General features: G+C 44.8%; 1 protein-coding gene across 1 annotated transcript in view; it reads right to left on the bottom strand.

Moving 5' to 3' along the window:
• LOC140411419 (uncharacterized) overlaps positions 1 to 21,160 on the bottom strand; it is a 373,458-nt gene that overhangs the window by 312,278 nt on the left and 40,020 nt on the right. The window contains exons 3-4 of the mRNA XM_072500526.1: positions 15,065 to 15,130; positions 10,060 to 10,168 (exon numbers count right to left, since the gene is read on the bottom strand). Coding sequence (XP_072356627.1) covers positions 10,060 to 10,168; positions 15,065 to 15,130 — 175 coding nt within the window. The remainder of the gene's footprint in view (positions 1 to 10,059; positions 10,169 to 15,064; positions 15,131 to 21,160) is intronic.

The raw sequence follows: 21,160 nt of genomic DNA, 5'->3' as shown, positions 1-21,160 counted from the left end.
TTGTTCTCACTGGAACGGCGGAGGTTGAGGGGCGACCTGATAGAGGTCTACAAAATTATGAGGGGCATAGACAGAGTGGATAGTCAGAGGCTTTTCCCCAGGGTAGAGGGGTCAATTACTAGGGGGCATAGGTTTAAGGTGAGAGGGGCAAGGTTTAGAGTAGATGTACGAGGCAAGTTTTTTACACAGAGGATAGTGGGTGCCTGGAACTCGCTACCGGAGGAGGTGGTGGAAGCAGGGACGATAGTGACATTTAAGGGGCATCTTGACAAATACATGAATAGGATGGGAATAGAGGGATACGGACTCAGGAAGTGTAGAAGATTGTAGTTTAGTCGGGCAGCATGGTCGGCACGGGCTTGGAGGGCCGAAGGGCCTGTTCCTGTGCTGTACATTTCTTTGTTCTTTGTTATCACATGATGATAGAGTTTGCGGAGGGATAGTTCTATGTATAGCATTGTGCAATAATGTATAATTATTGCACTGTGTATAATTAGTAGAATTAGATTAGCAAAAGTCTTGCATCGAGCAGTTTCTATAAATCATGACCGTGTCTACCTGGGTTTCCTCGGGGTGCTCCAGTTTCCTTACACAGTCCAAAGATGTGCAGATTAGGTAAATTGGCTGTGGGCATCTAAAATGGCCTCCCGCAAAGAACGCTGGGAAAAATGGTCAAAGTCAGGGACAACAGGCTGCAGCTAGCAGATACACAAAAGCTGCAGCTCAGACGTTTTTAACAGCCCAGGAAAAAGACCATCTCCAGGCATCCCAGGAACAGCAGTACTATCCTGTCAATCACATTGTTTACCAGACACAGTTGCACCCAAGCCCCCAACACTTCCAGGCATGGCCACTGAGTGCCCACCCCAAAATCGATGTGGCAGCCCCTGATTGGCCCTAATCGATCAAGGAGCCCTAATCAATTGATTGACAATGACCCAGAGACCGCCCACAAAAGGGCATGAAAATCCAAGCAGGTTAAATAGGTGCTGCACCACTTTAGAAGTTCTCTCTTGACTGCAGCCTTCCAGACTTCAGTTTCAGCAGCCAACAATAAAAGTGAACCCATCACCAGCCAAGAGAGGACCATCCACACCATCCACAGAGGGACCAGAACAGAGGACACAGACGACCAGCTACAAAAACTCCAGCACTGCCAGACTCCCAGATAAGGCCATATCTGCTTTGTCCTTGCCAGTCACCTGGAAGTTAGTTAAGGTCGTTTTAAGTGTATTAGTTTATAGTCCAATGTGCATGAATGTGTGATTGATTAGGTATTTAACTTTGTGTGTATTAATAAACAATTATTGTACTGAACAATTTGTGTGATCATTTGTCCACCGTATATGGGTTAAACACACAATGTGGTTTTAGAAAGGCACAACCTGGCCTTTCTAAAATTGTCCCTTAGTGTCCAAAGATGTGCAGGTTAGGTGGGGTCATGGGGGTGGGGCGGGGAAATAGGCCTGAGTGGGGCGTTCTTTCGGAGGGTCGGTGCAGACTCAATACGCCAAATGGCCTCCTCTTGCACTGCAGGGATTCTATGGCTAGTTTCATTTAAGACCCACAATATTGGTAACAGAATTTAGGGGGAGCACTCTTCATTTTTATAATTGGAACATAATGAAGAGAATTGTGTGTATCTGTGTGGAGACTGATAGGAATTTGAGTGTTCTCCTGAGGGTTAGAGCTGTGCTTTGGTCCAATCTCCACCCTCAAGATTTCTTGGTCCAGTTGCTCACTGCAACTATTTTCAAGGCTCCTTGATGGCATGTTGAAACAAACAAGATCAGTTACAGTTGATGATCGTCACATGCAGGAGGATGAAGAATCTGACCATTCATAGGCAAAGGTGGGACGTAATGCCCCACCAGCAGATTTTGCTTCTGAATCTAAAACCTATCTCCTGGGTTTAAAGAGAGGAAAAAGCTGTCTCTCCACACTCTCAGTGTAAGGGTCTAATTTAATGCGCGCCAGCAGATTCACAGCTTGTTGACTACCGCCCAGACATGGGAAGATGATCCCCTTTCATTTCCTGAGATTAAGGTGAAGCACATGCAAAGTTCCTAGACACGGTTTCCTATCCAGCTGACACACGATGTCATCTGTCAGGGCTCACAGCTGCTCACGAGTTAGAAGCTATCAACTCGCTTTGGAAGAAACAATCAAAAATACATTTCCTTCCCAATTGATCATGTGTTGAGTATGCAAACCAGGAATGTGAGAAAACATATAGTATTTAACGTGCAACACACTTTCAGCACCTATAACACAACCCTGACGACCTTTTTACATCCATCACTGCTGATGGCAAACTGCTCAGCTAAAAACGAACAGAAGGCAGTGGTGAATATTACCACTAAAAGCTACCTCCCCCGCTTTCACCTCACATTCTCCCTCACAGAAAAACATTCTCTCTCACTGAAAAGATTAGCAATAAAGTACCTTCTACCCGTTAGGTTCGAACCCATGTAATTTACTCATTTAAGTGGCAGATGTGATCCAGCTGGCATTCTCACCTGGTTTGAATTGTGGACTGAATGGTCATGTGATGATGTGGTGACTTAGCAGGTCATGTGACAGAAGTGCGGGAGTTCTCCCTGGATCACGGGCAGAGTATAAATATGGAGTAGCTGCTCAGACTAGTGAATAAACTACAGCCTGTTGTAAGTCCTTGGTTGTCAGTCTATGGGAACCCAGCACTTCTACATGGTGTCAGGAGTTGGCAGTATGGCACAAACACTTTGCTGCATCAACCCGCTCAGATTTGATAAAAACATTGTTGACAACTGGGCCCAGTTTGAAAAGGAGTAGCGCATCTTCCACGGTGCTGGATTATCAGATTACAAAGACACACCTTACTAAATCTAGCAGGCCCTGATGATATCAAGAAGTTTGAGTCCTTTATGTTTCAAATGGAGGAGAAAGAGGGCGCCAAAATAATTCTGCAAACATTTGAGAACATATGCCTGCCACTGAAGAACATAATACTTGGCAGGCAAGTGTTTACGTTACAAATGAAAGATTTGATGAGTCAATACAAATCATGTACAGCAATTTTGAAAATCTTTGTGAAGAATGGTGCATTTGACATTTTTACTGATGAGCAGTTCAGAGATCGAATAGTCTGTGGGGTCCAAAGCACCTAGTCTGCAAGATGCTTCTGTGAGAGAAAGATTTAACCCCGCAAACAGCCATTAGCATCTGTGTGCCAAATGAACAGCCTGAGAAAGACAGCGGGGAGTTTAGGCAGGAAACTGAAGTTTCCATATAGGGTACGTCCTGCCTCGACTGTGGTGACCATCACTCTCAGAACAGATTAGCATGTCTGACATATGATAAACACTGCAACAAATGTGGAAATTGGAATTACTTCGCAAAATGTTGCAGATCAAAACTACAACAGCCTTCCTTTGACAAGAGCCACATTGCAGCTGGTGAGTCCGCCAAGGTTAGGAGCATGAACAAGGTGAATGAACTGCAGCTCAGCCAGAGCAACCGAACCACTGAGCCTACAGCAGATCTCTACTGTGAGAGTTCTGACACTGTCACAAAAAGGGTGAGATCTTCACCACCCTCAACATGATTTTCAACAATGCAAAACTGAAGGTCAAGATTGACACTGGAGCAAAGTATCACAGGTTTGCATTAACACTGCAATGAAGTTACTGTGAAAATCCCCTCGTCACCACATTCCGGCGCCTGTTCGGGTACACGGAGGGAGAATTTAGAATGTCCAAATTACCTTACAAGCACTTGTGGTAGGAAACCAGAACACCCGGATGAAACCCACGCAGACATGGGGAGAACATGCAGACTCCGCACAGTGACCCAGCCGGGAATTGAACCTGAGACCCTGGTGCTGTGAAGCAACGGTGCTAACTACTGTGCTATTGTGCTGCCCCACTAGACCCCAATATGTAGCACCGGACATCAATACCCAGATGAACTATGTGACCTATGGTGGACAAACCATCTGCACTGAAGGTGTATGCTCCACTGGACATAGAGCAGATTCAAGTTTCATATAGTCGACCAGAAGAGAAGATCACTGTTAGGTCTTGGAGACAGCATCACACTGGGGCGCATCCAATTTCTTCAACACCAGGCCCCAGAAATGATAGAGTACAAAGAACTCTTCGACTGCCATGCCATTGGTAAGCTACCAGCAATATACCGCATGAGACTAGCTGACAACAGTTTGTGCTCTGAGAAGAGTACCAATAGCTATGAAACAAAAAGTGGTCAAACAGCTGCATCTGGTGATGACACTCGGTGTCATAACACCTATAGACAAGGCCTCAGAATGGGTTTCAGAAATGGTGACCACAGGAAGTTTTAAAATTTACCACATTAATGTCTAGGTAGGCAGATGTCATTTTTTTCTTCAGCCCCACCTGATCACCACTGGCAGGGAGGTCTTCAAACGGTGCATGGAACAATTCTTTGCAGCCCAACCCTATGAAATGATTGTTGATGACATCATTGTTTGAGATAGGATTATTCAAGAACATGATGCACGTCTTTGTCTCGTCATCGACCGAATCAGGGCCACGCAGCTAAAGCTTAACCTACTAAATGCAGATTTTGGGTCATTCAGGTTCACGATGTGGGTCACCCATTCATAGCCGATGGTGTGAAGCCCAATCCAGACAAGAAAATGGCTATATGACAGATGGTCATTCCTGTGGACAAGCATGCATTGCAGTGCTTCCTTGGTATGACAAGTTATCTTTCTCAGTTCATCCCCTGTTACAGTGAGGTCGCTGGACCTCTTCTCCAGCTTCTCTACTAGGACGTCAAATGGTATTGACAGGAGCACCACACAACAGGTACTGTCAACTCCACCAGTGGTACAATACTTTGATGTTTTGAGCAGCTAGAATCATAACAGCAGACGCCACCCAGCACCCTGCATCCAGATTGGCAAACCAACATAGGGGCGGTGGTGGTGAAGTGGTATTGTCACTGAACTAGTAATCCAGAGTTCAAATCCCACCACAGCAGATGATGGTTATTTAAACTCAATAAAACAGCTGGAATTAAAAGTCTAATGATGACCATGAAACCATTGTCGATTGTCATTAAAAACCCAACTGGTTCACTAATGTTCTTTAGGGAAGGAAATCTGCCATTGCTTCCTGATCTGGCCTACATGGGACTTCAGACACACAACAATTGACTCTTAACCACCCGTGAAATCACCAAGCAAGCCGCTCAGTTCAAGGATAGTTAGCGATGGGCACTAAATGCTGGCCCAACCACATCTCCTGAATATTTTTTTAAAGCCTTTGCATTAAGGGCCCTCACTGACACTGAAACCTGTTATGCTCAGATCAAAAGTAATTCCTTGACAGCTGTCAGAAATGTCATGACTTCATATATGGTTATCCTGTAAGTGTTGAAACTGATCATCAGCCACTCATAGCTATCCTAAAAAAGCCCCATGATGCTAAAGTTTGCAATCACAGCATCGTCTCAAAATGTGGTAAGGAGCTGTATTTGGCCGATGCCCTTTCCAGAGCCTTCCTACCCACTACAGAGCAGACAGATCATCAGGAAGACATAGACTCCATGACAATGAAGGTGCTGTCCTCTCGTAGAATCCAGGAACTCAAAGATGCCATACAGGCGAACATCACATGCAAACAACTGCACAATATCAGGATGAGGGGCTGGCCTGAAAAGCTCAGAGGAGCTTCCCCACAAGCTCAGCACATACTTCACCAATAGAGATGAACTAACAATACAGGATGGACTGATACTGCGTGGTCAGCGATTCATCGTCCCTACTGGTCTCCAGAGGTACTGCACCTAGCAACTGCACCAAAGGCACCCTGGGTTAGAAGCAACCAGATAAAGAGCCAGGGAATCACTATACGGGCCTTGATGCACGCCTACATGGGTGGGAAGTCTCCAGATGTGCACCATGCAAAGCACTCAAATCACATCAAACAGATGAACTGCTGCACCTACACAATTTCCCAGAACTCCCATGACCATTCACAAAGAACAAGAACAAAGAAAATTACAGCACAGGAACAGGCCCTTCGGCCCTCCAAGCCTGCGCCAATCCAGATCCTTTATTTAAACCTGTCTTCTATTTTCCAAGGATCTACTTCCCTCTGTTCCCCGCCCGTTCATATATCTGTCTAGATGTATCTTAAATAATGCTATCGTGCCCGCCTCTACCACCCAGGCACCCACCACCCTCTGCATAAAAAACTTTCCACGCACATCTCCCTTAAACGTTCCCCCTCTCACCTTGAAATCGTGACCCCTTGTAATTGACACCCCCACTCTTGGAAAAAGCTTGTTGCTATCCACCCTGTCCACACCTCTCATAATTTTGTAGACCTCAGTCAGGTCCCCTCTCAACCTCCGTCTTTCCAACAAAAACAATCCTAATCTACTCAACCTTTCTTCATAGCTAGCACCCTCCATACCAGGCAACATCCTGGTGAACCTCCTCTGCATCCTCTCTAAAGCATCCACATCCTTCTGGTAATGTGGCAACCAGAACTGCACGCAGTATTCCAAATGTGGACTAACCAAAGTCTTATACAACTGTAACATGACCTGCCGACTCTTGTACTCAATACCCCATCCGATGAAGGCAAGCATGCTGTATACCTTCTTGACCACTCGATCGACCTGCGTTGCCACCTTCAGGGTACAATGGACCTGAACTCCCAGATCTCTCTGTACATCAATTTTCCCCAGGACTCTTCCATTGACCATATAGTCCGCTCTTGAATTAGATCTTCCAAAATGCATCACCTCGCATTTGTCTGGATTGAATTCCACCTGCCATTTCTCTGCCCAACTCTCCAATCTATTTATATTTTGCTGTATTCTCTGACAGTCCTCCTCGCTACCTGCAACTCCACCAATCTTAGTATCATCTGCAAGCTTGCTAATCAGACCACCTATACCTTCGTCCAGATCATTTATGTATGTCACAAACAACAGTGGTCCGAGCACGGATCCCTGTGGAACACCACTAGTCACCTTTCTCCATTTTGAGACACTCCCCTCCACCACTACTCTGTCTCCTGTTGCCCAGCCAGTTCTTTATCCATCTAGCCAGTACACCCTGAATCCCATACGACTTCACTTTTTCCATCAACCTGCCATGGGAAACTTTCAGAGCAGCTGACTGTTTTGAATGGAATGGTGAACAACATTCGGTCTTAGTCGACTCATGTTCAAGATGGCTTGAACCCGACAAAATGTGACGAGTAACACAATCATCATCAATCTCATGAGACACTTCACCACACACAGCACCTCCCAGACACTCATGATGGACAATGCTCGCTAATTCATCTTCACAGAATTTAGAAACATTGCACACATGCGGGACTTGGGGCATATCACGAGCAACCCCCACAATCTAACAGCCTAGTGGAATAGGCAGCATACTCAGCTAAGCTTCTGCAAGAGAAATGTGCCTGGGATCACACAGATTACTATGCTACACTCCACAGCCTGTGAAACATGCCATGACAGGGCCTTCCCCTTGTCAGCTCAGCGACTCCTCTCCAGGTGTATGAGGGCCACAATTTCTACTTCCAAGACTCTTTTGCAGCCCAAACTCTAATCGAATGTGAATGATGCCCTCATAGAATGCTGATTAATAGGGAAACTGCACCATGATCACAACGCTCACAGGCTCAGCCCTCTGATACCTGGTCAAATAGTCGGGATCCAGACCTCACGGAGCCATATCAAGCTGGCAGTGGTACACAGCCATGCCCCACACTCAAGCATCTTGGACAGTACCCAGTATGTACAAAACCAATGTCACCCTCAACAGATATTGGAACCAGCAACAGCAGAAGCCACAGTCCACCAGCCTACAACATAGGCCCCCAACATCAGGGTGAATGGAGGCCCCTCCACACAACAGGCCCTGCACCCACTGGACACACCAATGGAGCCTTCCAGGTTGTCCACACTCAGGACACTAGCAGCCAGGAATACCTAGAGCACAGCCAACTGGCACAATCACACATTCAGGGTGTATGACCAAACAAAATACAAGGTTCCAGGACTACATAACAAACTAGGCTACAACTAGCCTTCACCTTTCTTCTTTACACAACAAATCAGGGGAGTGAGAGGAGATGGGATGGGAGTGGGAGGAGACGAGATGGGCTATGCACCAACTGCAACAGCTCAATCCATGTATCACCCTATGAATAGTTATGTACTGTTAGCCTGTTCAATCTGTATGTTACAGAATGGTTTGTGCACAATTGATGTTCGTGCACACTGTTGCACCTCAGTACCACTGGTTGCTCCAAATTAAATAGGGGGCATGTAGACTGAGTGGTGACATCATGACACGGTGACTTAAGAGGTCATCTGACAGAAGTGTGGGAGTTCGGGCAGAGTAAAGTATGGAGAGGCTGTTCAGCTAGTGAATAAAGTATTAATTGTTTCAAGTCTTTGGGAACCCAGCCCTTCTAGAATTCCAGTGCCAAATTATTCTGGTCAAATCCTACCTCAAACTTTCCATAATCTCTGTTACCCATTTACCTAACTTGCACTGAGCCCCATTGACCTTTCACCTCTTAATAATAATATTTATTATTGTCACAAGTAGGCTTACATTCACACTGCAATGCAGTTACTGTGAAAACCCTCTAGTCACAACACTCCGGCTCCTGTTCGGGTACACCGAGGGAGAATTCAGAATGTCCAATTCAAGTAACAGCACGTCTTTTGGGACTTGTGGGAGGAAATCCACGCAGACACGGGGTGAATGTGCAGACTCCACACAGACAGTGACCCAAGCGGGAATCAAACCTGGGACCCTGGCGCTATGAAGCAACAGTGCTAACCACTGTGCTACCGTGCCGCCCACTTTATTACACTTGACTGCTTTATTACAGATCTCAGGCTTAAAGCCCCCTGATCGACATTGGCCCAGCAAAACCTTAATTCCAAACCCTTTCAAGGCCTCATCCCTGCCTTCCTTTGTAATCTCCTCCAACCCCACAACCTTCCGAGTTATCTGCACTCATCCAATTCTTGCCTCTCGCGCCACATCCCCCAATTCAATACCATATCACAGAAGGAAACATTCTGACAGAAGCTCAGTTCCATCAATAGGTGTTAAGGGTTTCCTTGAAGGATATCCAGGTAGCAAGGCAGAGAGACCGAGGGAATTACAGGCCTCTGAAGGCACGGCAACCAATGATTATATTCATCTGTAAATGATGAATAGATTACATACAATTTTAAACAACTAATGAGCAAAAGAAAGAAAACAAAAGCAGGAACTGAAAAATAAAACATTAGGTCCATGGTCAGATTGTCACAAAAATGTATTCAGTTTGTACTCAGTCAGGTCTTTTCACTTCATTCCATTCTCAATAAAAGTAGCACCTCTGAAGGGAAATTAACTTACCTCCCTGCTGTTTTCCTGAAGCTTCACTCTGACAATATCTTTCGCTTGAAATATGGTAAACACACCCACTTACATTGGATACCCACCAAAAAACATTATAACTTGTTCATTCAAGTGTAAATGGATTATAAAGGAGTGGTAAACCATAATTACTGTCAAAGACTCTCTCCGGTTCTGAAATTTAACTTTGACAAGTGTGGAGTCTCACTCCTTCAGATTTTAATTATTGTTGGCGATCTTTTTTAAAAAATATTTTATTTTCGCTCTCTCTCTAAACACCCCATTTTTATTCTGCCCCATTTTTATTCTGCTTTCTCTACCTAATTTGACATTGAATTAAATATTCTAATCTACATGTCCTGCTTCAGGCACTGCCCTGCTCATTAACCAATCTGATTGAAGAATTATTAATGAAATACACATTTGCTTTCCCTGTTACACAGGGTCCCTGTAGAGGGCACAGTGTTGAAATAGATTTCCAATCACTGCCACTACCAGTGCAAAATCCCGAACGTCCGCAGGCAAATGGAGTGGAATAAACAGTGAGCAACATCCACTCACCACTGACTGCAAAACCCAGCTAATTATTTTAAACAAATATGAAGTTGAATGAAAAGCAAAAAGAAAAATATAGTGCCTACTGTGTGTGTCTGACCAATAGTTTCCTTCCCATTCTGATAAGCTGGGGAGCTTGAGAATCTTTGCGTCCTGCCGAACGGGTCAAAGAAAAGCTCTTCAGTAGATCAAACCCTGAAACGAAAGGCATAAATCCTTACAAATCAGTACACAGAGTACATACACTGTGTAACACTGCTGACGCATGCTTGCATATTATTGTCTTCACAAAATCAGAAGATAATTAAAGAGGAAAGGTGTCCAGGGGGAGGGTGTCCATTCAGTCCATCCATAAATATCCCCTTAATTGCTTCCCGATTTAATTGATTCCAGGATTTTCATCTCCATTACTCTGCCTTCAGAGCCGTTCGAAAGATTGATCACTTCTGGTGTAATTATGCCAATATTGGTTCTAAATTTCCCTTTTTCTTGTTTGAACACTTTTGGGGTTCGAATTCTTTTTGTTTGATTCGGTTGTTCCTTGTCCTAATCAATGAAATTAACTCAATCAACTCAGTCAGTGGTGAGTCACTCACCTCCACATCCCCAAAGCCTGTCCACCATCTACAAGGCACAAGTTAGGAGTGTGATGGAATATTCCCCACTCGCCTGGATGAGTGCAGCTCCAACAACACGAAAGAAGCTCGACACCATCCAGGACAAAGCAGCCCATTTGTTAGGTACCACCACCTTGAACATTCCCCACTTTCACCATCGACGCACGGTGGTTGCCATGTGTTCCATCTGCAAGATGCACTGCAGGGCTCCTTTGACAGCTTGTTCCAAATGGTGGCAGGTGTGGGACCAGAGGCTTTGAGGTGCTTCACACCGAACACTCCTTTTTGGGGCGTCACGTGAGAAGCACTGATGGACTCCAGGGTTACCCAGATGGAGGGAGAGGACTTTGTCATAGCTCCATCTCCATCCAGGTGACATCAGGCACATCTATTAGAGGCATCAGTCTCTGCCAAGGCCCTAATGTGAGATTCCACATCGATCATTGGGGCATCCTGACCTGTTAAGGCTCCTTCGCACACATTCTGATGCTGTTGTGGTGGAAATCTGCTCTTCCCACTGAGGTGCACAGTCTTGATGCAAGAGAGCCCATCCAAATTCAGTCCTGCATCTCCTATGAGCCCTAGCCCAGGAAAATGGGTCAATTGATTTGAAAATGGCACTTTATATTTCTTTACACCCATGACAGACGACTTGGCCAGCTAAAGCATATAATGAATGGCCTCCGCAGTTAACGTTGACTGGGCAACATATGGCTGAGTTATTGTTAGTCTCAAGTTGTATTTATGGGGAAACTAAGTAAGAACATGTGGTTGAAAGGCACAGGAAGATATGTTGATAAGATGAGATGCAAAAGGGTGGGAGGAGGTTTGTGTGGAACACAAACACCAACATAGACCTGATGGACAGAATGGCCTGTTTCTCTGATGTACTGTAACTGCTGATCTGGTACTTTAGTTTTTTTTTCTGGCCAGTTAAATGCTTGCGGCAAAATTGATTTTACCCAAGTATTTTGGAAACCCAAGAACATCTCTGAAATAAAAATGCTGAACAGGTCAAGACGCATTTGTGGAGTAAGAAACAGTTAATGTTTCAGGTTAATGTTCAACAGAAACATCGCCACAGATGTCAGAACCATTTCTATTGCACTTTCTGTTCTTATTTCAGGTCACCAGTATCCAATGCTACCTTGCTTTTGAACATCCATGAAAAAGTGCACCACCAACATTTGCTCATTGTAAAGCTATATTGTTTTGCTATTTCACGTTGAGATAGTGCAAACTGAATTCTTCCCTTTAAAGCAGTGATGTGTAAAGAATAATTCCAGTCTAGAAGCGATCTCAAAATGAACACAGGGAATGGGGCCTGGAAACATCCCAGGAGCAGATGATTGTAAATTTAATCTGTTTATGGGATGTGGCCGTCACTGGAAAGGCCATCATTTGTAACCAATCCCTAAATGCCCTTGAACTGAGTGCCTTGCTTGCTCATTTCAAAGGGTCGTTAACAGTCAACCACATTACTTTGGGTCTGGAGTCACATGTAGGCCAGACCAGGTACAGATGGCAGATTTCCCTCCCTAAAGGATATTATTGAACGAGATAGACTTTTATGACAATTAATGATTGGTCTCATGATCGCTATTATTGAAATTAGTTATATTTTTATTAATTGAATTTAAATTCTACCAACTGCTATGAGGGGATTTGAACCCAAATCCCAGAGCCTCTGCATTACTGGTCTAGTAACTCTACTACTTCACCATTAACTTTCCCTAATTTTACTATTTACATTCTTATCTCATCTGGTTATGGTACCTGCACGTTTGCCTCCTGTTCTATACTCATAGGTTTGTTCGTTTAAGTGGGGCAAAAAATACACAGTCAGTTGTGATTCATAACAACCAGACGTAATTTAAGAAAACCATTCCCCATTTTTTTTTAATGTGTGTGTGTTAAAATGTAGAAACACTGCACTTCATAATGCCAGGGAATGAATCTGAACACTGATTGAGGTGTACATAATTATGAGGGATATAGATAGGGTAGATAAGAAGGGACTTTCCGCTTATTAGATGAGTCAATAACTAGGGGGGGGATAGATTTAAGGTGAGGGACAGGAGATTTGGAGGGGATAGGAGGAAAAGGTTCTTCACCTAGAGGGTGGTGGGAATCTGGAACTCACTGCCTGAAAGGGTGGTAGAGGCGAGAACCCTCACAACATTTAAGAAGCCTTTAGATGAGCACTTGAAACATCATACATTCAAGGCTACGGCCAAAGTGGTGAAAAATGGGATTAGATCAGACAGGTGTTTGATGGCTGGCGCAGTCACGATGGACAACGGGTCTCTTTCTGTGCTGTAAACTCTATGACTAGAAGTGGTGCCACATGTGATAGGTTAACTTGTATGAATATTTAATGGACCTTTTGGAGGAATAAATACTAGACCACATCAACATTAAGTACTTATACCTTTTTCTAAAGTGTTAATGCATTTTTATGATTCTTCTTTTCAGCATCAGTTTTTCAGAAAATAACTCACTCATTCATCAAAGTTGATTCACAAATTCGAGTTAATTTTAACTTACCTCACTGAGTGGGAAAAGCTATGGGATTAATTTGAACATTGGTTTACACCGCACCTAAAGTCATCTATAACCACTTCAATGGGAGTGTAGGATCTAGCAATGTTGCTCTCCATCTCAGCAGTTTCCAAATGGGTGGGTTCAGTTCACATTGGCCCCGTTATATCCGTGATCGTGCTGTGCTTTGGACGGCTGGGCATTAAATAACAATTCAAAGCACAGAAGATGGATCAAACAGTTTTTGAACATTTTTCGTTCTGGTCCTTGGCTTCATCTGGTGCTTGCCTTGGGCAGCATGGTAGCACAGTGGTTAACACTATTGCTTCACAGTGCCAGGGACCCTGGCGTTCTCCCCGTGTCTGCATGGGTTTCCTCCGGGTACTCCGGTTTCCTCCCACAAGTCCCGAAAAATGTGCTTGTTCGGTGAATTGGACATTCTGAATTCTCCCTCAGTGTACCCGAACAGGTGCCGGAATGTGGCGACTAGGGGATTTTCACAGTATCTTCATTGTAGTCCCAATATAAGTCTACTTGTGACACTAATAAAGATTATTATTATTCATGGGGCATTTAGTACAAGAGTTGGTAGGTCATGTTACACTTGGATAGAACTTTAGTTCGGCCACATTTGGAATATTGCATGCAGGTCTAGTCGCCACACTACCAGAAGAATGCAGATGCTTTGGAGAGAGTGCAAAGAAAGTTTATCAGGATGTTGCCTGGTCTGGAAAATGTTATCCATGAAGAGAGGTTGAATAAACTTGGATAGTTTTCGTTGGAAAGATGGAGGCTGAGGGGAGACCTGATTGAGGTCTACGAAATTACGAGAGGTATAGGCAGGGTGAACAGTCAGAAGATTTTTCCCAGGGTGGAAGACTCAATTACAGAGGGCACAGGTTCAAGGTAAGAGGAGTAAAGTTTAGGGGAGATGTGCGGGGAAAAGTTTTCACATAGAGGGTAAAGGATGCCTGGAACCCGCTGCCAGTGGAGGTGGAGAAGGCAGACACAATCGCAACGTTTAAGATATATCTTGAGAGACACATGAGGGCGGGGAATGGAAGGATATGGATCGTTTGTGCAATTAGTTATAGGTCTAAATAAGGAATCTGGATCAGTGCAGGCTTGGTGGGCCGAAGGGCCTGTTCCTGTGCTGAAATGTTCTTTGTTCCTTGTTCTATGTTAATTTCAACAAGTAAGCAGGCATGAGATTAAACTAGGGAGAATGGAGATGGATAGTCCACAGGATTTCGATCCATGGTCCAATCCAATGCTACCAATCCAAAAATGGATTAACTACCAGTTGAATTTACTTCTTAAAGGTCAGGACCTCTGTGTCCTCTACTGATCGATCCTTGACCTCCTCCCCCCCCCGCCCCTCCCACTCCCCTCCTATGACATGCCGTCCCTCAGTGACATGATTTGAAGATGTGATGTAAGTTTCCACATGTACACGGACGACACCCAGCTCTACCTCACCAGCAACTTGCTCACCACCTTCATTTTCAACATTAATGTTCTAAAACAGTGCAATTACATTTTTGACCCGGACACAATTATGACTTAATTGCAGCAAAAGGAGATTTGGAAAAAGCAAGGGGCAGGATTCTCCGTTCCCGCAGCTGGCTAATGGAGTTTCCCATTGTGGCCACCCCCACGCCGACAGAGAATCCCGCAGCAGATCTTTTTACAGACTGAAGGCTGCTTTTGCTTCAAATAAAACGATAATTGAAGGTTTTTTTGTGATGAACTCCCATTTTCCCATGTTGCGTTACTGGAGACTTTTCTGTTAGTTCAAAACATTAATAGAATTGTCAGGAGTAAGAAGCAGCCAAGTCTACTAGTGTAAATCATGATACAAACAAAATAAACAACAATCACACTATGGGTTTTTCAAAATAGGAAGCAATGTTAATAATTTAATAAGATTTACCTGAAGCTTCAACATGCTGCCCTTGTGATTGAAGTTCTTCTGTCTCAATGGTTGGACATAAGGCATCTGTGAGCACAAGTGAGGAAGTAAAGACTGTGTTAGATAACATGCTGTCAGCACATGTAGAATAATAAACTCCTGACTAGACACTAGCACAGCACTGTAAAATTCTACTGAGGCATAATTATAATTTCTATACACACACACCACAATACAGATAAATTGTTGTTTCGGCAGGGGTGTCAAATGATGTGGAACACTGCAGGAAAATGCAGTTGCATTTCAGCCATGATTTAATTGACTAGATGCTGAATGGCCCACTCCTGTTACTGAATGAACTGTGACCAGCCAGCACAAAGCCACACTTGTTCCAGGTTCCACAGAGTGAAGCAGCTAATCACTTCAGATACATGGCAATCATTGCTGTTTTCACCTGATCAGGAAAGTATCCCTAAATGTCCTTTGCTCCCCTGAGGTTGCTTTAAGTGCTGGTACACCATAAGCATTGAATCAGTACCTGGGTACGTCTTGTGCATTCCATGGGCCAACAGGGGAACTCAACCAACTGAGAAAACGACACAAGATGAACAGTAACCTCACCAATGTCATCTTCTACAGAGTGACATTGAGGAGCAGAACTAGAAAATTAGACTAAGAAGAGTCATTGGCAAATAATTGGGTTGGATCAATCAAGCCTGGCCTTTATCTCATTGATCAGTCCCACTTATCTTCTAGCAGTCTCCCGCTTACTACCAAGCGTCCCTTAAATTTGTCCACTTCTTCCCCTAATACAGTATTCTACTGTTCTTTATCTTTTGGTGAAAAGGTTTCATCTGACTCTCACACATCCTATTTCCAACTCTGTAATTTGGGTCTTGAGGTGAGTGAACCTTTCTTATCAGTGAAGCAGTTTTCCACCATCTCGGCACAGACATCTTACAATGGTTTTGCTTGCTTTTTGACTCAATTGTGCACAAGTCCTCGAACTGCAAATGGTCCCAAGGGGAGCATGTTGCTTAAAAGTACTTAATTACAACAGTACTTTGGAACCCAATCTCTGCAATAAGTGCTTTGCTAAATTGAGTTAATCCCCTTATTAAATAGAAATGTGGATTCCTAGCAACATGACAGCTGAATTTTGCTTCAGATGAGGAAGGTTTAAAAGGTTATGAAATAATTACACTGCACGGGCATATTATAGACAAGATAAGACAAAACAAGTTGAAAGTATGGTTCCACCTCAGTCTACAAATAATCTTTGATCCCACTAATCTACAAACGAACAGAACAGCCACAGCATCGACAAAGTGACTGGAGCACATGCCAGCAATTTAGCCAGGTCCAGAATCAGGTTAATACTAAAATCTAAACACTCCCAATTCCAGGATAATTGTAAATCAAACACTACAACACTGCATGCATCAGAGTGAATGCATCAGAGTGAATGCATGATTAAAGCAGGGTTGTTCAAACTGTGGGTCGCGATCCACAGGTGGGTCATGGGCACGAGTCGGGAGGGTCGCGGAGCGATCGGTCATGACGTTCCCAATGAGGGAAGAAGCACCCAATGGCCGCAATCAGCTTTTAGGTTGAGAATTCTGGCGGTGACGGGATTTTAAATGCGAACTATGCAGTCTTCCGCTAGATGTGGTGGCAGAAAGCAGGTTGCGTGCTTGGCATAAACATTGATGTCACGCATGTCCATGCTTTTGGCTCGAAATGACAGAGGAGAGATTCTTCCATTTTCTATCTGCGAGCATGCAAAGTCTGTGAAGAACAGAAGATGGATTGTTTTGTTATAAGGAAGAGAGGGCCAGAGACACAAACAGGCCAGGATCTCACAACTGAATCTGTTGGAGAGAGCTGGTCACGAGAGTCCATGGCAGGGCAAAGTAGTGCCAGTGTGAGCGTCTCAAGAGAGTCCACAGCAGGAAAAAGCAGTGCTAGTGTGATCTGTATACAGAGCTCCAGGGAATCTGGTGAACTACTGAGAAGAAATTGAAATCAGAAACAAAGTGGTGTAAAGATGATTTCTTGAGGTGTGGCGTTGTTAATTTGTCCCAGTGCAAATCAGGATGCAAAGCCCATGTGTGTTACTTGCAGGGAAGTACTGGCAAATGAAAGTTTAAAACCCTCAAAACATCAAAGACATTTGAAGACTAAGCATGTTCAAGGACAAACCTCTTAATTTTTTTCAAAGGGTGCAGTGAGAACTTAATTGTCAGCTGAATCCTTCGCAAAAATGTTACATTGAATGACAAAGCACAACTAGCATCAATCCGACCCCCCCCGCTGGGTCGGAGAATCACCTGGGGGCAGCGTGAAACCCGCCCCTGCCAGCCGCCGAATTCTCTGACGGAAATTTGTCGGGGGCAGGAATCGCGCCGCGCCGGTCGGCGGGCCCCCCCCCCGGCGATTCTCCGGCCCGTGATGGGCCAAAGTCCGGCTGCTGTCATGCCAGTCCCGCCTGCGTGAATCAAACCACCTACCTTACCAGCGGGACTGGCGACGACGGCGGGCTCCGGGGTCCTGGGGGGGGCACGGGGAAATCTGGCCCCGGGGGATGCCCCCACGGTGGCCTGGCCCGCGATTGGGGCCCACCGATACGCTGGCGTGCCTGTGCCATGGGGGCACTCTTTTCCTCCTTCCTCGGCCATAGCCTCCGCAATGGCCGATGCGGAAGTGACCCCCCCCCCTGCGCATGCGCGGGGATGACGTCACTCCATCCCGCCGGGACCCCCCGCCCCACCGGGTAGGGGAGAATCCCGGCCCATGTAGCAAAAGCAAAAATGCCCCACACTGTAGCAGTGAAATGAATTCTCCTTGCAGCCATAGACGTGGTTCATACAGTCCTGGATGAGAGGTCAGCTGAAGAACTAAAATGCATCCCACTTGGTGGTAACACGGTGGTTTGCCGAATTTTTGATATTGCTGAGAATTTAGAAGCCCAGCTTATTTCTCGTTTAATGTCAGCACAGGAGTTCTCAATACAACTGGATGAAAGTACAGACATTTCAGATTGTGCAAATTGCGAATATTATTAAACACAGCGCACTTAATACCAGGCTTTTTGAGGCACTGTGTACCAATATGGCGGCTGAGGACACACATTTATTGTTCCACACAGAGGTACATTATCTGTCAAGGGGTTGGGTGTTTGTCCGAGTTTATGAACTGAGGTATGAAGTCCACACTTTGCACCTTGAGAAATCGGCCCCTCTCACTGATCCGTTTGGTGATGAAACTTGGATACCTTGCGGGCATCTTTTCAATTCAAAGTGAACTGAACCTCAAATTGCAAGGGAAGGATGATGATTACTTTTGGCACTGTGAAGAAATTGAAGCTTTCCAAATGTCATTGAAAGTTTGGCAAGTGCGAGTGCAAAGCCAAAACTACTACGTGTTCCCCATACTGCTATGACACATCAAAGAAAACAATGTTAGTAAGGGATCTGTCAATAGACTGACAAATCTTGTTCAGTCACATCAGGGTGCACTATCATCAGTTTGTGTCACTACTTTCCAGAGGAGAAGTTTCAGATTTTGAAAGAGGTGGGTGAAAAATCCTTTTGTGTTTGAGATCCCAGAGTCAATTATGAACTTACAGCTGACTCATAAGAGGCTAAAGAGACTGAACGTCTGCGCCCCATCTGTGACAGCACATTAAAAACACGGCCCAAGTCCATGAGGCTGTCAGCATTCTGGAGGAGCGTCTCCAAGAAGTATCCAGTGCTGAGTAAAACAAGTATTTTGTTGCTATTGCCCTTCACAGTGATCGACATGTGTGAGGTTGGAATTTCCGTCCTCACAATGATGAAGACAGTACAAAGGAACCGGCTGAACTCTGCACCTGATATGCGCATTGCCCTCTCTCCTGAGAACCTGACTGGAGTGAGATCGTGAGGACCAAGCAAGCTCACCTGTCGCACTAAAGATAAGCAAACATGGCTTGTTGCGAAGGTTGGCCGGTGTTGGTCCCAAAGGTCAGCCAGTTGGCGAAAGTGGGTTGCGGGAAAAAAAAGTTTGAAAAACACTGGATTAAAGGATTAACAGCTGGCATACTCTTACAATTGGAGATTCAAATTGCCAGTATACATCCAAAGGAAGTCAATGACACCAAACCAAAATATCCCGGGTCAGGAATTTTAGGATGACGGGTTTTCCCACTTGCCATCTGAGGAGTTGATGGTGTACATCCCCCTGGAAGTTTCCCTCCAAGTCACTCACCATCCTGACTTGGAAATATATCGCCCTTCCTTCACTGTCTTGGAACTCTCTTCCTAACAGCACTGTGGGTGTACCTACACCACATGGACTGCAGCGGTTCAAGAAGGCAGCTCACCACCCCCTTCTCAAGGACAGGTTTGGCAACAAATGCTGGCTTCGCCAGGGAAGCCCACATCCCATAAAAATTAATTTTATACTGTTCAAAATTAACTTCCCACAGCCATTTAATACTCCACCAAGCATTAATTGGAGCTTGCTGATGGATGTGTCCCCAATCCCGTTCCCGCCTGAAGCATGAACACGGTTCATTTCCGGGATCCCCATACAGAACTCTGAACATCTCCCATCATCTGGAAATTTAAAAGAAGAAAAATTTAGAGTACCCAATTCATTTTTTAGAATTAAGGGGCAATTTAGCGTGGCCAATCCACCTACCCTGCACATCTTTGGGTTGTGGGGGCAAAATCCACGCAAACACGGGGAGAATGTGTAAACTCCACACGGACAGTGACCCAGAGCCGGGATCAAACCAGGGACCTCGGTGCCGTGAAGCAGCAGAGCGAACCACTGTGCCACCGTGCTGCCCCCACCATCCTGAAAATTTAAGCTGAATGGGAAACTGCCCTTAAGTGGTCAATGATTGACTCCTTAGGGGCCTCAAGTTGGGTGAAGGGCAGCCAGGCACGCCCTCGCACGTCCAAGCATAAAATTGTGGAGAGGTGGGAGAGGATGGGCGGGAAGGATATCCGAGAGATTTTGCAGTCACATCCTGACCACAAACCTGCCGGTCGGGGAAATGTAAAATTCTGTCACTGGAGCCAACAGATTAAACAATACCAAGAATCCACCTCTCCATCCACGACCCAACTAAATAAAAACATACTTTAAAACTTATTTCACCAACTCAGGATGTTTCAACGAGTTTTACAGTCAATGAAGTACTTTTCTAAGAATACTCATTCTTGTATTGTCAGAAGCACAGCAACCAACTTGCACGTTGCAATGTCCTTTAAATAGCAATGTGGCCATTAGATCAACTGATTTTAGTCATGTAGGTTGAAAATGGTGAGAAGTCACCTGCTCTACTTCATAATAGTGCCATGGGATATTTGACAGAGGACAGAACGGGCCTTGGATTTAACCTCTCATCTGAAAGATCACACCACCAACAGTGCAGCACTCCCTCAGTATACCACCAGGAGTGTTAGCCTAAACTTTGCGGTCAAATTTCTAGAGTGCAAAGAACCCAAGATCTTCTGAGTCCAAGACAAAAGAACTACCAACTGGCAAATAATGAAATAAAACTGCTATTATAATGAAATTATTACCAAACTTATAATGTGAGTATCTGTAATAATATCCAATGTTCAGTGCATAAACAGCAATGGTTTGTGTCCATAAATTGTGAGTACAGATTTCAGTCAAAGAACATTTATTCTTGGCTTCATTGTGGTAAACCACAGTTGCACCTATATTAGGTGATGTACGGTAGGACCTGTACTACAGGTACGGCGGTAGTCCCTGCCTGCTGGCTCCGCCCAGTAGGCGGAGTATAAATATGTGTGTCCTCCGTGCAGCAGCCATTTCACCAGCTGCTGGGGGAGGCCACACATCTTAGAGCAATAAAGCCTCAGTTGTATTCAACTCTCGTCTTTGTCCAATTGATCGTGCATCATTCATATTATATGAGATCTCTCGTCTAATCCAGTTTACTCCTTCTGCCAACCATGTTCCCTCTATCCTATCATGGGTTTGATCGCACACCTTAAAGAGAGAATTTGGCAGATGAAGATAAAAATGGCAGGAGGTATTCATGCCGACTTCCTGCTACAATTCCACCTCAGGCCACCATTTCAAGTTACCGGAATC

The sequence above is a fragment of the Scyliorhinus torazame genome, chromosome 4, assembly GCF_047496885.1.
Source record: "Scyliorhinus torazame isolate Kashiwa2021f chromosome 4, sScyTor2.1, whole genome shotgun sequence".
Classification (NCBI taxonomy): domain Eukaryota; kingdom Metazoa; phylum Chordata; class Chondrichthyes; order Carcharhiniformes; family Scyliorhinidae; genus Scyliorhinus; species Scyliorhinus torazame.
The sequence above is the reverse complement of the archived record's forward strand: the minus strand, read 5'-3'. Positions and strand labels throughout refer to the sequence as shown.